The 15,384-nt window shown below is 38.3% G+C and overlaps 1 protein-coding gene and 1 non-coding gene across 4 annotated transcripts in view; both read left to right on the forward strand.

The window, feature by feature from the left end:
* The window catches only part of LOC117299831 (partitioning defective 3 homolog), a 99,949-nt gene extending 89,743 nt beyond the window's left edge, over positions 1-10,206 (forward strand). For all 3 annotated transcript variants that reach the window (XM_033783376.1, XM_033783374.1, XM_033783377.1), the window contains 6 exons: positions 627-857; positions 2,387-2,582; positions 3,884-4,015; positions 4,742-4,997; positions 5,784-7,054; positions 7,853-10,206. In XM_033783376.1, coding sequence (XP_033639267.1) covers positions 627-857; positions 2,387-2,582; positions 3,884-4,015; positions 4,742-4,997; positions 5,784-7,054; positions 7,853-8,195 — 2,429 coding nt within the window. In that variant the 3' untranslated portion in view covers positions 8,196-10,206. The remainder of the gene's footprint in view (positions 1-626; positions 858-2,386; positions 2,583-3,883; positions 4,016-4,741; positions 4,998-5,783; positions 7,055-7,852) is intronic.
* On the forward strand, positions 9,796-9,868 carry Trnak-uuu. Its single transcript has one exon. It is a non-coding gene; the product is annotated as a tRNA-Lys (tRNA).
* Positions 10,207-15,384: the final 5,178 nt, after the last annotated feature.

Raw genomic sequence — 15,384 nt, forward strand, 5'->3', positions numbered from 1 at the left:
AGAGTTGTGCACTATGCAGACGCGCAATCGCGTCTGCGTCACGCATCCATTAGCCGTGTACAAAACAGCGCGATGTTCCCTCATTTTGCCAACCAAAACGTTAGTGCGCATGCGCTATGTGCAATTTACATATTTCATGGGAAGGGTCTATTAAAGACAGTGGACACTATTGGTAATTGTCAAAGACCAGTCTTCTCACTCGGTGTATCTCAACATGTGCATAAAATAACAAACCTGTGAAAATTTGAGCTCAATTGGTCGTCGAAGTTGCGAGATAATAATGAAATAAAAAACACCTTTGTCGCTTGAAGTTGTGTGCTTTCAGATGCTTGATTTCGAGACCCCAAAATCTAATTCTGAGGTCTCGAAATCAAATTTGTGGAAAAATTACTTCTTTCTCGAAAACTACGTTACTTCAGAGGGAGCCGTTTCTCGCAATGTTTTATACTATCACCAGCTCCCCATTACTCGTTAACAAGTAAGGTTTTATTCGAATAATTATTTTTTAGTAATTACCAATAGTGTCCTCTGCCTTTAAGAATTAAGATTTAAGAGAATAAAATTAAGAGCTCGGAGCACAATCAGCTAACTTCCCCCCCCCTTTTTTTCCCTTCTTATTTCTTCAGTGACAGCAGAGGAACGTAGAGACATCGGTCCATTCCTCGGCCTCAAGAAAAACAGCTCTTTAGAAAGTCTTCAAGCCGCAGTTGCAGAGGTCACGACCCATGATGACCTTTCATCTCGACCTAGGGCAAAGGTCGTACGAGGTCGTGGTTGTAATGAGAGCTTTCGAGCAGCTGTGGATCGTTCATATGATCAGCCTCTTAACGGGAATGCCATTAACTCAGTGGATACAGGTGCGTTACTGTACCCGTCAGTAATTAATTGTAGTTAATTTAGAGTGCTGGCTACACCAGGGACTAAGTGCTGCTTAAGCACGAAAAGTAGCTAAACACAACAAAATTCTGCTTACCAGAACAGGGTTACCAACCAAAATACCATGCATCTTACTTAGAACTACTAAACAGAAAATTGTTAAGCAATATTGTGCAGTCTTCTGTCTAGTGTCCTTCACTGTATTAAATAGCCTGAACAGTTTATTTAGTCAACATCATGTGCACATGCAGGCCATCCCTTAACCCCAATAAAAACAAATCCTACTTTTTTCTACGGGCCAAATATCATACCTGATCGGAAGTTTTTGTTCATTGTCGTTTTGTTCTTATAAGAAAACTGAGCTACAGGCCCTGCAGTCTTGTGTATTTTAACTCAAAATTGGAGCCCGGCATACCTTGTACGCCAGCTCTTGTATACTTTGTCCGAAGGTTTTTTTCTCAAGGGTTAAATAACAAACCTGTCTGTCTCCATTGGGTAAGTGACCCCTCTAGGAAGGTCATGTCTCATTAATTCATGAACAAAGGTTGTCCAAATACACACAGACAAGCAATTAAATATCTGTCCTTCATATGTTGCAGTCAACGATCACACAGTGTGAAGTGTTTAAGTGGAGCATAGGTAAGAGTTTAGGCCTGGAATTGTACACAGGCCACAGAGCCTACTGTTGCCCCTGGTCTTAGCCTTGGTGCACCTTTACACTGATGCCCTGGTACCATGTTAGACCTTTAGGGTTTGTTTTTGAAAGGGCAAGGGCACCAAGGCATTTTCTCCTTGGGAAAGGGCATCCCATGAGCAAATTGTACATTTCTATTGGAGCATTTCAAAGACACCAAGGCATGACAAGGGGGCATGGAGGCAATCGCCTTCATTGCCTCCATGAAGTATCACGCCTGTCATGGCTTCTATTGCCCTTGTCTTTGCATTGGTGCCCCATCAAAAGTTTGCCATAGACTTTAAGCTTGTCTAGTGGAAGTGCCCTTTGCCCTCTAAAAGATGAAATTCCAGGAATGAGAGTGTTCTTATCTAAACTCTGAAGGCTGTTAATGACACTGGACACTACTGGTAATTGTCAAAGACCAGTCTTCTCACTTGGTGTATCTCAACATATGCATAAAATAACAAACCTGTGAAAATTTGAACTCAATTGGTTGTGAAGTTGCGAGATAATAACGGAAGAAAAAACACCCTTGTCACACTAAAGTTGTGCGCGTTCAGATGCTTGATTTCAGGACCTCAAAATCTAATTCTGAGGTCTCAAAATCAAATTCAAATATTATAGTGGAAAATTACTTCTTTCTTGAAAACTACGTTACTTCAGAGGGAGCTGTTTCATACAATTGTTTATACTATCACCAGCTCTCCATTGCTCACTACCAAGTTAGTTTTTATGCTAACAATTATTTTGAGTAATTACCAATAGTTTCTAGTGCCTTTAAGTGGAACAATGTCTTTAAGATCAATAATAACTTCCGTCATTTGGTTTGTTTAGGTTCAGAGTTCAGAGAGAACGGCCATATTCAGGTTCGTGATGACCGCTCATCTAAAGATGACCACTCCTCGATCAGTAGCCATGATCCGGTCATCATGTCCCAGACGGGAGGAACCTCTAAGAAGAGGAAGGAGAAGGAGAAGGAAAAAGATAAGAGGAAGAGTAGCACCTTTAAAGGATTTGGATCTATGTTCAGGTAAGTGGACTGAAGGGTCTGGGTACTCTATGTAGGACACAAAACTCATCAACTTACAAAGTTTGAAAAGTTAAGCTAGTAATAATTTAAGGTAAGCTTTCTACTATCATTATCTTCAAACGGTGTTACGTTTAATATAAATCTGTGGACATTGTGTTTTGTGTTACAAAAAGTACCCAAATCCTTTAAGAGCACCGATTTCAAACTATGGTGTTTTTTGATCAGCAGAGTTTGGGTTCAAGTTCCAGTCTTTAAGGGTTTGAAAATAAGTTTTACATGCTGAATCATTTTCGCCTTTAAATTTCGAAATTATTTTTCGTGACTTGTTAAACTCAGTTCTTAAAACCTACAGCACCTCAGCACGTAAGATTTTAAGGGAAGCTTTCTACGGTCATTATTCTCAAACTGTGTGAGTTTAATGTAAATTTGTGGACATTGTGTTTAGTGTCCTAACAAATGTACCCAGACCCATTAAGCAAGACACTTAACAATTGCTTCAACCTTCGGATGGTACGTAAAGCCGTTGGTCCCGGGTGTGATGTAACGCACGTATAAACCCAGTGCACTTATCGAACAGAGAAGGGGTTCGCCCCGGTGTGCCTGGCTGTGGCTGCTGTATGCGCTGTAGCACCTTGTAAACCCTTATAAGGTGCTACATAATTGGGTCTCAGAATTGATAACTTCAATAACCTATCTTACTGTAATAAGCGCCTTGAGTACCTTGTTGGTAGATACGTGTACTATATAAGACTTCAATATTAAAGGCACTGGACACCTTTGGTTATTGTCAAAGACCAGTCTTCTCACTTGGTGTATCTCAACATGCGTAAAATAACAAACCTGTGAAAATTTGAACTCAATTGGTTGTTGAAGTTGCGAGAGAATAACGGAAGAAAAAACACCCTTGTCGCACAAGCTGTGTGCTTTCAGATGCTTGATTTCGAGCCCTCAGCTGAGGTCTCAAAATCAATTCAAACATTTTAGTGAGAAATTACTTCTTTCTCAAAAACTATGTTACTTCAGAGGGAGCTGTTTCTCGCAATGTTTTATACTAACAACAGCTCTCCATTGCTTGTTACCAAGTAAATTTTTATGCTAACAATTGTTTTGAGTAATTACCAAGTGTCCAGTGCCTTTAAGTCTAGTCTAGACTCAATCAATTACAGAACACCTGCAACTGACGCTGGGTGGTCGTCATACATTAGACATCGATGTTCTTGCGGAAGCTTAAAGCAGTCACCTGCAAACCAAGGCGTATTGAACTTACAATAATGACTTGGTTTCTTGATTTATTGATTTAGGTTTGGTAAGAATCGTAAACCGGATCGCGATGGACGGCCGGCTGAAGAGAGACAACGATCAAATTCTGTTTCATCTGAGAAATCTAGGCTAGAGGAGATCGAGAAATACAAAGAACAACAAGAAGAGCAAAGGTAATGTTGGGTTACGACGACCACAAATAAAATCAAGAATTTTATCTGCTGGAATGAAGGATCATAAAGAGTTATTTGTGATTTACTTCACACAAAGTATCAGAAATTTTAAGTGTTAGAAAAACCGTGGACGATATTTTCTTTAAATTGAGTGACCGCATTATGAATAAAAAAACAAAAAACAAACATGCTAATAGCAGAGCTGCCAACTGTCTCTAATTCTGCAGAGAGTTCCCTGAAAATAAACAAATCTTACCATTTTCTGGTGAACAAATTTGAAAATCTCCCTGATTTTGGAAACTTTTCTGTATTAGTTGAATGGCAGCTTTATTAATGTACTTAACATGGCCAAGTGGTTGGAATTGCAATCACAAGGTTGTTAGTTGGATTCTAGCCAAGCTAACCACTGATTTCACAATGGATAGAATAAGTCTAGTTACTGAATCACAATTTCAAATTATCACATACGTCTAGGTACCATTCACATACTCTGTCGCTAAATGCCTATATATAAAATAAGCAAACTAGCATTGTTTTCTGCCAGGCAGCTCTGCAAATTTATCAAAACGCTAGTTTTATCTGGTTTTGAGACTTACTCAGTCGCTCCGAGCCAGTCGATGATGTGTCCTCCATCGGTGACAAATACAAAACAAGCGTCACTAATCAAGACTAGGGGTGAATATTTCTATATAGTGATTGTAACTTATCTTGACATCTTCCTCGCAGCTCCCGCATTCAAGATGAGGTTCGTAAACATCGTGAGAATCAATCCTTGAGACGACAGAAGGAAGAAAGTCTTGAGGCACGCAACAAAGCAGAACGAATGCAAGAACTAAGACAGAAATACCAACGAGATCATAGAGAGAGACAGGGTCGTTATGTTGATGATGTCATCGGTGATGAAGAGGCAAGAGATGAGGATAGAAGAAGCGGAGATCGAGAGGACGAGGGATATGGAGATGGGTCACCATCATCACCGAGGGTAGGTTTGGAGGAGTACAGTCATATCAATTGGACAGAGTTCAAAGATTACGAAATAGTACAGCTCATTTAAAAAGTTCCACACCCTTGAGAGAACATAATACCCCATCAATAGGGAACTTTATTGGCTACCAATTAGAGAACGAATCCATTTGAAGATTGCTCTTCTCGTTTTGAAATGCTTCAACAAAACTGCACCTCATTATATTACCACTTTCCTGTCACGTTACACTCCTCCACGATTTCTTCGGTCCACACTTGACATCACTCACTTGAATCTTCCCCACGCAAACAAAGTTTTAGGTCAAAAAGCTATCAGTGTAGCTGGGCCAATGATTAAGAACAATCTTCCTACTGCCATTTAGGAATCCGTTACTCTACCTGCATTTCGTAATGTTCTTAAGACTCTCCTTTTTCCATGGTAATTGCTTTCAAGTGTGCTATATGATTTTTAAGGAATGACGCCTTAAAAAAATGTAATTGTTATGTTATGTAAGAGATAAATTCCTACAAAACTGACTGTTGTTTTTGTTTTCAAACTAAATCTTGTGTGTTCAAAAGTGTTTCCTTTTGATTTGTCATCCCTCTTGTAGAAAGAAATATACTTCTGTTGTGTTACTTTTTCACGAAGTAGGTTGCATCTGTTGTGTTAGGCACCTTATCAAAATTGAAGTGAGATGGAAAATTACCTAGGGTGAAGCTGTCCCGGAATTTACCTAGGAATAGTTGTTGCTAAGGTGCTTAACTTTATCATGGAGTAAGTTGCTTTGTGTTGTTCTTTTTGCAGAGTCCTCGCCCCTATTCACCCCACCGTGAGACGACCGATAGCCATGCACCAGAGTATCGGGATCGAGATCATGACCGCTGGGAACGACAGAGTGATGGTAACCCACGAAGTAGTCGTCACCATGATGATACACGGCTACATGATGAACGTCGTTATGATGAACGAAGCAGACATAATGGTCGCCGAAGTGTACCTCCATACATTGAGTCCAGAAACAGAGATGAGCATCATGATCGGCGAAGAGAAACTCATACTACAGCTGAAGTTGAAATGGAACCAAAGTACGCAACGGTAAACCGTAAAGCGCGTCCTGATAGGAACTCTGAATCTTCCATGAGAGATAAACACAATGATCGCAACAAACCAGAGAAGATTTATGCTTCTCATTACGAATCCGTAGAGCGACGAGAACGGACTGATCGCGATCCGCCCAAAAGAAACCCGGATAAAATCTATGAGAGTGTTGAGTTTCAACGACCGCCGCGTGTCTCTGATCGACATCGAGACGAGAGGAATCGAGAGGATCGTCATCGGAATGAGAGGAATCCTGAGGAGTGGCATCGAGACGATAGGTTTTATGAAGATAGACATCGTGAGGATAGGAATAGAGATGAAAGGTATAAGGAAGATCGATACAGAGACGAGAGATATCGTGGTGAGCGCCACGGTGATAGACCTGACGGCAGGAGGGTAGAGAGAAGACCTGAAAGAGAAAAGAAACACAATGATCCTGACAAGATTAAAAACAGTGACACACTACGGAAGAAAGAAAGCGAAACTCTCAAAGAAAGTGATTCCTACAATCCCAAAGAGAAGGAAGCTCTTAAACGCAAAGAGAGCGATACTTTGAAACGCAAAGGAAGTGAGAAAACTAGCAAAAAAGCAGACAAGTCTAAGGCCAAAGAGACAGAGAAAAAAGAAACTGATAAAAAGGAGAAAGAGGAATCTAAACTGACTCGACGAAAAAGTGACAAGAAGAAAGATGAGAAAGAGAAAGACAAAAAGAAGGAAAAAGCGAAATCCAAAGATGAGAAAGTTTCGTCTGAAGAAGAGAAAACGGAGGAGAGAAATGTGGACTCAAGGAGAGATCGGCGAGATGAGAATGATAGAAGGGATGCAAGACGAGGTGATACTCTAGATAGGAGGCATCGTGGGGAGAAGGAAGGCGGAGATGGAAGAGATCGTAGGAGGGATGATGGTAGACGAGATACGAGGGATCGGCAGAGGAGCCCACCACCTAGTGACAAGTATGGATATGGCAGCCTGGGAAGGTTAGTTTTGACATATGATTGGTTGATAAAAAAAAAGTTCTAGTCAACAGAAAACAAGTTAACCCTAAAATACTGTGTTCGGGGCACAATTTGATGGCTCTGAAATTGTGCTTAAGCAAACATTCCCTTTTCTGTGAAACATTCTTGATGTTAACAGGAAATTCTCTGCTTCTGTAAGCGTCGATTTTTTGCTTATGGTAAGCAAAATTGTAAAAAATGGGCCCAAACTTGTAAACCTTATGTTCATCCAGTCATTTTGAAGATCATCAGGGAACGGTTACATCATCCATTTGTTATATTAAGCATAACACACAAGGAAGCAATTTTAAAAGAGAAAAGGCTTGTAATAACATGTTGAATAAAACTTGCAAGGCCTTTTTAAAGACATAGGACACCTTTGGTAATTGTCAAAGACTAGTCTTCACAGTTGGTGTATCTCAACATATGCATAAAATAACAAACTTGTGAAAATTTGAGCTCAATCGGCCGTCGAAGTTGCGAGATAATAATGAAAGAAAAAACACCCTTGTCACATGAAGTTGTGTGCTTTAAGATGCTTGATTTCGGGGACCTCAAGTTTTAAATCTGCAGTCTCGAAATCAAATTTGTGGAAAATTACTTCTTTCTCGAAAATTACATCACTTCAGAGGGAGCAGTTTCTGACAATGTCTTATACTATCAACCTCTCCCCATTTATCGTTACCAAGAAAGGTTTTATGCTGTTTTTTGTTTGCTTTGATCACAACTGAATCATAATCATTCTAACCCTTTGTAATTTTGTTATCTTTGTAACAACAGACCACATCGTAAACGAACCACTAATGATCCAAACCAACACAACAGGGGAACCAGAGAAAGCGGGTACCAATCAGACCATGATCGCCACCGACCAGATCATAACCATGACAACCACACATCGTCCAATTACAAAGGTTATGCAAATGGACCAACAGCCAATCACTATCCAGATGAGAGACGACCTCGTATGACCTCAACCCAAAGCGTTGATCGACATCACGATGGTTATTACGGCAAGGAGGATTATGGATCTTCTTCTAATCACCAAAGTCGGACTGGTAGACGGATGCATTACTCAGAATCAGGTTTGGATTATGAAGAACGTGACGCAGCCAGAGTTTAACGCCAATAACAGTAATAAAATATTAACGACACAATGGGTGCGTTCGATTAGCTACCCCATATCGACCCCGGTCTGCCCCCGGTGCATTTGGATAGCTTTGCCGTCATTCCAGGGGCTCATTCGGTCAGCCCTAAGTGCCCTACTTGTGTAAGGGGTCACTTGGGGCTGCCCTAAGGTGCATGATGTCACCACGAGAGGGCGAGTGTGATCGTTCGATTAGCTCTTGTGAGGGGCTCATCAAGGGGTCAACACGGGGAAGCTAATGGAATGCACCCAATGTCACTGTAACTCATAAAAGTATCCAGTATACAGTTCTTACACACATCGGTGTAAGTCGATGTGTTGGAAACCAAATGATATTCTTTATCCCTAATGCAAACTTAAACAATGTCACTGTTATTGATGTTAAGTGCTGGCCATGCAACTTGTGAGAATCTTCAACAGAATGTTAAAGGATTCTCATGGTAGACTTAAGAACAAGTTTGTTGTGTTGCATCATTACCATGGTGACACTTTTGCTATGGTTACCGTGAGTTATATTCAATTTATATTAGATCATATTGATCCTATTTGAATTGATTAGGATTAGGGAAAGTTCGATCAGCGACCATTTGTCAACTACTAGTCACTGTTCAATGGTCACCTTTGCATGCCAGGCAAAATCGCCCAATGGACGACAATAGTCAACTATAGTCCCTTGATAGAACTTGCTCTTAGTTGTAGCATTGTATTGGCTTTATAATGGGTAGAAACAAGAAGTAACAGTAACACCATGGACTTTGCTGGAAATATTTCTTATATTTTTGCGATACAAAACTTGAGGCCGGAATCAACTTCTTTACAACTTGTTACTCTGAAACATTTTTGAGTTTCTGTCTTAGACGTCTCATCATTTGTCCCCTCATTGTCTCATGATTTGTCCCATCAAGTTTGTCAGTGAGTTTTCAAATTCAAACAAAGAACTCCTTTATAATAAGTAGGATTTGAAACTTTGGATGGTGGAAGTAAGAGAGTTTTGCCGCTGCGGTACACCTTGTGAAAATCTCTTTTCAGTGGTGTTAGTTCTAAAAAGCTTAAATGAGATTTTCACAAGTTGTTATTGCAAACCTCTTTTAGTCCTTTATAATAGCAAATTCAAAATTCTCTTGTAGGTATTTAAAAGGGAAATGTATAAGCCTTAAATGTAGATAGGTGTAGCTTAAGATTATGCAAAATGTTTTTAATGTTGAGTTTTATTTGCAGTAATTTTTCAGTTGTTAGCATGCCCAAATATGGTTTATCAAATTAGTTTGTCATGAGTATGATTTCACAATCATACTTTGCTCGAAAGTGTTTGTCCTTTAACGTTGATGTACTGGATGTTAAGTTTATAATTAATTGTTTATTTTATTTTTTGGTAAATGAGTACTACTCACTTTTAGATACGCAGTTTCTGATTGTGCTTGTGAGATTTTTGAACATGGAGTTAAGTTTGATGGTGACGCTTGATAGGGTGGGAAGAGCTATTTATTCTAGTCAAAGACCATTATTTACAGCACAGCTCAAATATAGAAGCATTATATATGGCACGCCTGAACATATATGGAGACCGCCAACATATGGCTGGATAGCTCAGTTGGTAGAGCGCCGGCACTTTAAGCCGGAGGTTGTTGGTTCAAGTCCTGCTCCAGTCAATGTTTCTTTGTTCAAACCCAAAATATGTAAATGCAAAAATGTAAAGTTATTTAAACCACCATTTTCCAAAGAGTGCCTTGGGAGTTTGCAAACAAATGATTTCTAAACCGAATTGCCTGATGTTCAGAAATAACTTTGTTCAGAACAGTAACTTGGAAATGTAAAATCCTTACAGGTTTCAAATTCTGCTGTAGGATTTTGTCTTGTTTATTTGTCGTGGTTTTTTTTGGTAGAGACATACAGGACATTGTGAAGGAACTGCTCCATTTGTATAATATTTGTATATATTCTTTCATTATTCAATATTTGTTTTAATTGATGAGTATTTATTATTCAGGTACATGTAGTAAATGTTTGATATCTTTTTATTGTTTTGTATGGACTGGCATGATTTGGTCACTAGTGAAGGTCTCTCTCCCCTCAGGCATGTGACTGGCCAGAAGAGGGCCATATTTTCCCAAAGCCATACCCTCAGAGTCCATAGACGTGCACTAATGACCTTACTGCCACTAATGACCTTACTGCCAGTCCATATTTGTTTAATACTTGAAAGAACAAATGTTTATGAAGTAAAAGTGGCTTCCTTTCTATGAGGCCAACAAATCTTGATATGAATAATTGAATAATATTGCCAGCAATTATTTGCATATTCAGTTCATAAGAAATATAATACTAATGTATGTTGAGCTGTCTGCTATTATCCTTTTAACAATTAGACCGGCATAATATCTGTTTAGTATTGTAACGATTAGACTCGCATATTTGTTTATTGTATTTTGATTTAATACTGCTATGCTTTCAAATTAATGTTCCCCTTTTTGCTTGTTATTTTCCTCATAGTGTAAAACAAACCTTGCATGTAAATTACTAACATTTTAACAGTACCTTGCAGTATGGTCAGTCAATTATATAATAGCTCTATAGAGCAATGTTTGTAAATAGAATGGTAAATTAACATGAAATATTCAATTATTTCTAGGAGTTTCTTAAATCCCAGGTGCTTTGCAAAGAGTATCACTCATCTCTGCACATTTGTTTGTTTTGCTTCTTGAAAACTGCATTCAAGGACAACTTTATGAATGGTTTCATACAAGATGCAAGTATGAGATTTCCATTGTTCATGTAAAAACTGTGTTACTGTTTCTCAGTTGCATGAATAACTGCTACTTTAAAGGCAGTGGACACTGTTGATAGTTACTCAAAATAATTATTAGCATGAAACCTTACTTGGTAACGAGTAATGGGGAGAGGTTGATAGTATAAAACATTGTGAGAAACAGCTCCCTCTGAAGTGACGTAGTGTTCGAGAAAGAAGTTATTTTCCACGAATTTGATTTCAAGACCTCAGATTTAGAATTTGAGGTCTTGAAATCAAGCATCAGAAAGCACACAACGTCGTGTGACAAGGGTGTTTTTTCTTTCATTATTATCTCGCAACTTTGATGACCGATTGAGCTCAAATTTCCACAGGTTTGTTATTTCATGCTTATGATGAGATACAGCAAGTGAGAATACTGGTCCTTGAAAATTACCAATAGTGTCCAGTGTCTTTAACACTCAAGAATAATTTATCTTTTATTCATCTGGATGAATTTTATACTCAAGAGGTTTGATTTGCATATAATGAATAATTCATCTAAAAAAAGGGTGAATCTGTTTAAAGACATCCAATTGGATTCATTCATATAGATTAATTTATTCAAAAAGCCCACCTGCCTAAGTTGGTAAAAAGTTAATTGTTAACATCGTCTATTCCTACCCTTCAGACTTGCTTAGTCTGCGCCTTTCAAAATAATTTTTTAGGAAAAACGAAGTGGGCCATTGTGACATTTCCTCGGTTGTGAGGTCTTAAATCGTTTTAAAAATATTCATCATACAGCTTTATGATGCACAAATAGATGTCACATTCCATGTTAGATTCAATATTTTCTCTCAAAAAGTTTTTGAATTCCATGATAATATTTTAAAACTAATAGAAAATTCAACACAATGCACGATATATTCACTTGTGCTTCCCACACATACAGTGTATTTTTTAACATGTGGTTTTTGGGGGAATTGAAATGTACTAATTTTTTAAACACATTGTAAAAAGTTATATATAAATGTTTCTATACCTTGCATTTCTAAGACTTGATAAATGTTTAAATGACTGGTGGTGAATTGTTGCTGGATAGCGTTTAAGTTGAGCCAGAGTCTCTTAAATTGTTATGCCGCCATTTTTATTTTCCGGTACAGAAGTTGATGAAAATTAGAATGAGGCTTGTTTCTATATTGAACTGGTGCCTTTCTAAACGTTAATGTTCGATGTTGTATTATGTTGTTTTTAAAATGCATGTGATAAATGTATCGGGCCAATGTATTTCATGTCTGTCCAATAGAAATCTGTCTTTAAAAAATCCCCAAGAAGTTTTAAATGTTATTTTTCTAAGATTTACCAAAATACTGATATTTCATATCATTCCACTGGTAAAAGCATTAATAAGTTTCCCCAAACATTTTCCCCCAACATTTTCCCCCAACATTTTCCCCCAACATTTTCCCCCAACATTTCCCCCCAACATTTTCCCCCCAACACAAATCATCAATTCCATACTTTTGAAATTACAATAATTAGAAAGTCTTTATGATTAGAAAGTCTTTATGAAATACATGACATGTAACTGAAGGTATTGTTCTAGATTTTCTGGTATAATTTTGCCAGTAATCAGGGTATCTTCTTGCTACACCCGAAACAGGTTAATGATTGCAAGCATCTGAATTGTTTTTCTACCATCACTTTGTATAACACCCAAACCTAGAATTGCCACAGTCGTGGGTTCGAACCCCACCCAAACCTAGAATTGCCACAGTCGTGGGTTCGAACCCCACCCAAACCTAGAATTGCCACAGTCGTGGGTTCGAACCCCACCCAAACCTAGAATTGCCACAGTCGTGGGTTCGAACCCCACCCAAACCTAGAATTGCCACAGTCGTGGGTTCGAACCCCACCCAAACCTAGAATTGCCTAGTAATATGCCTGTGATATTTGTTCACAGGACTCTGGGAAGTGCTGAGTTCACAGTGGTAACACACGTCGGTGTATGGGTAATAAACAAAATTAATATTCAAAGTTGATCACATTTTTCTTATGGGTAATAGTTCGATACTTAACGGATTAAATTAAACTCAAAATGCTGTGAGGTGTTTTATTCAAAACTACAAGACTTGCGTGGTTTTAAGTTTACTGGCCCGATAGTAAAATTTCTGGTCCAGTGTTAATTTCGAACCCTGCACTACCACCCCCTCACAAATCTGTTTTCTTGTATATACCTGGGGGGTTTTGTCAGTTGAAAATTACTTGTTTTGTGTTCATTATCGACTTTCCTTTCACATTAATGTCTTGTACTATAGTAGTTTACTATTGTTCAGTTTACATCTATCAATGTACTATATTGTAATGTTTCCACATTTTAGGTAACATTAAAGTCTTAACATAATCAATTTACTTTTATACTCACATTAATCAATAAAAAACATTTTGAAGTTCAGCTCAAGGTTGTATTTATCAATTATTTTATGTGGAACGCAATAACTACAAATAATTTGATGGGCCTTTGAAATGTGTAAAATGGTTTATTCATTATTATTTATTGTGATTGGGAAATATACATTTTTTATAGTCTCTGGTATATGATAGCTACACTTTTCTCAACAGCTGTTGAGTTTCGCCAGTATTTATTTTCAAAACAGAAAAGATGAGTCCTTATATACACAATTTTCTGAATAGTTTGCCAATGGCGGGATTGTTTCTCTACTCTAATTGGTGGAGAGCGCATCACGTGGGGGTGTTTAAACGGTTGATAATGATCAGTGTTTATAACCGGCTAGCTTCCGCGTGTCAGGCGCGCAAGATTATCACGCAGAGGCAATTCATAGCTATTAGTAACAGCGCGTAACCTACTTCTAAGCGCATGCGAGTAATCTATTTCTAAGTGCGCACGCGTAGACACAACCCACGCGCAACAGACTTCACAAGTTTTTTAACAAAAGGGCATTCATAATTACCTCAGTTGTTTTGAAAGAAATCATTGAATTTTTTAAAATTTTTCATTTATTTTATTTTTTGACCATAAGTGTTGATGTTTTTTGACTGATAAGGTATTTATGAATGGGAATCAAAGTGTGTTGAATCGGTTTTCAACTAGTGGTTTAAACCCGCCTAAGCCTGGTTCTTGATAATTTACCTCGACTTTGTCTCAGTAAAATTATCAAGACCCAGGCCTTGTTGGGATTAAAACCACTGGTATAAAACCTCTTCACCACACATCGATTCCCTTATTTATGGCTTTCCATAGTTTTCCAACTTGGGCTGTCTCTAACCCTGGGGAAGAAGCCTCATTTTCGCTGTTCCTTTTTTAGGCTTATATCCCGGCCGGAAAAGGAACAGCGAAAGTGCAACTAAATTTTGCTGTTCTGCCAATCAACCATACCCCACAAATTTTCGGGAAAACTTAAAAAAGAAAATAATAAGCATGTACAACTATCTGCAAAATACAATTAGAAAGAAACACATGTATTATATTTAATTACAAAAATATTTCAACGGATCGTTTTAAGGATTTACAGCAAAGTTTTTTGGGGAATAATAGACAATTAATTATCTACTTTTTAAACAAGCCTAAATACAAGAAGAAATCTTTAGTCAGGTACCCTCTGCGCTGTGTATAAACAACATACATGATGGTCAAGGGAACCTGCAGTGTGTGCACAAAAGTATAGGGCTGTCGTCTGCTCTTTTTGGTATCTTCACTTTCTGCCGGCAATTCTTGGAGTGTGGACTGTGAGTAAAAAACATTTAAGTTTCTAACTAAATTCACCATGGATAGTCAGATAAATACCAATTCTGTGCTCGGCATCCATTATTTGACATATAAGAAGTACATTTTGCAATATAGTTCCTAGTATTTTTATGTACTAAAAGTAGTGTTTGGCAGCCTATTTTTTCACGATGTTTTCAACACCTGTGTGGACTCAGCCACGCCGCACCGGCGGGGCGGTGGCGCTCTACAAGTACAACCGCTGTATTCATTTTTCGAAATTTTGACAATTATCCATCATAGTATGACCGATAATGTCAACATTTCGAAAAAGGAATACAGCGCCCCAGTTACTGGGTCTACAAGTACCAGGACTGCCACTGTGACTGCAGTGCTAGCAACACACAATTCCCTTAGTCAATTTACATTTTAATCACGTATTATGTTGGGTGTGAATATGTTGGCATTATGTTGGTCTGTTATGGCTCTCTCTTTAGACCATGATAAAGACCATGGAATATTTTCCTTCCTTTATAAGTTGAAAGACTGATGTTAAAAAGAAAGACACAACTTAGTTCCATAACCAGATAATGCAACAACCAAGGTGGGCTAGGCACTACTTGTGGGGTTTGTAGGAAACGTTTTCAAAAAAGTTTTACGACCTCGCCACCAATTTCTGTTTGGTTTTTGGTTGTTTTGTTCCATGTCACTGTGAG

This window comes from Asterias rubens, chromosome 15 (assembly GCF_902459465.1).
Source record: "Asterias rubens chromosome 15, eAstRub1.3, whole genome shotgun sequence".
Lineage (NCBI taxonomy): Eukaryota > Metazoa > Echinodermata > Asteroidea > Forcipulatida > Asteriidae > Asterias > Asterias rubens.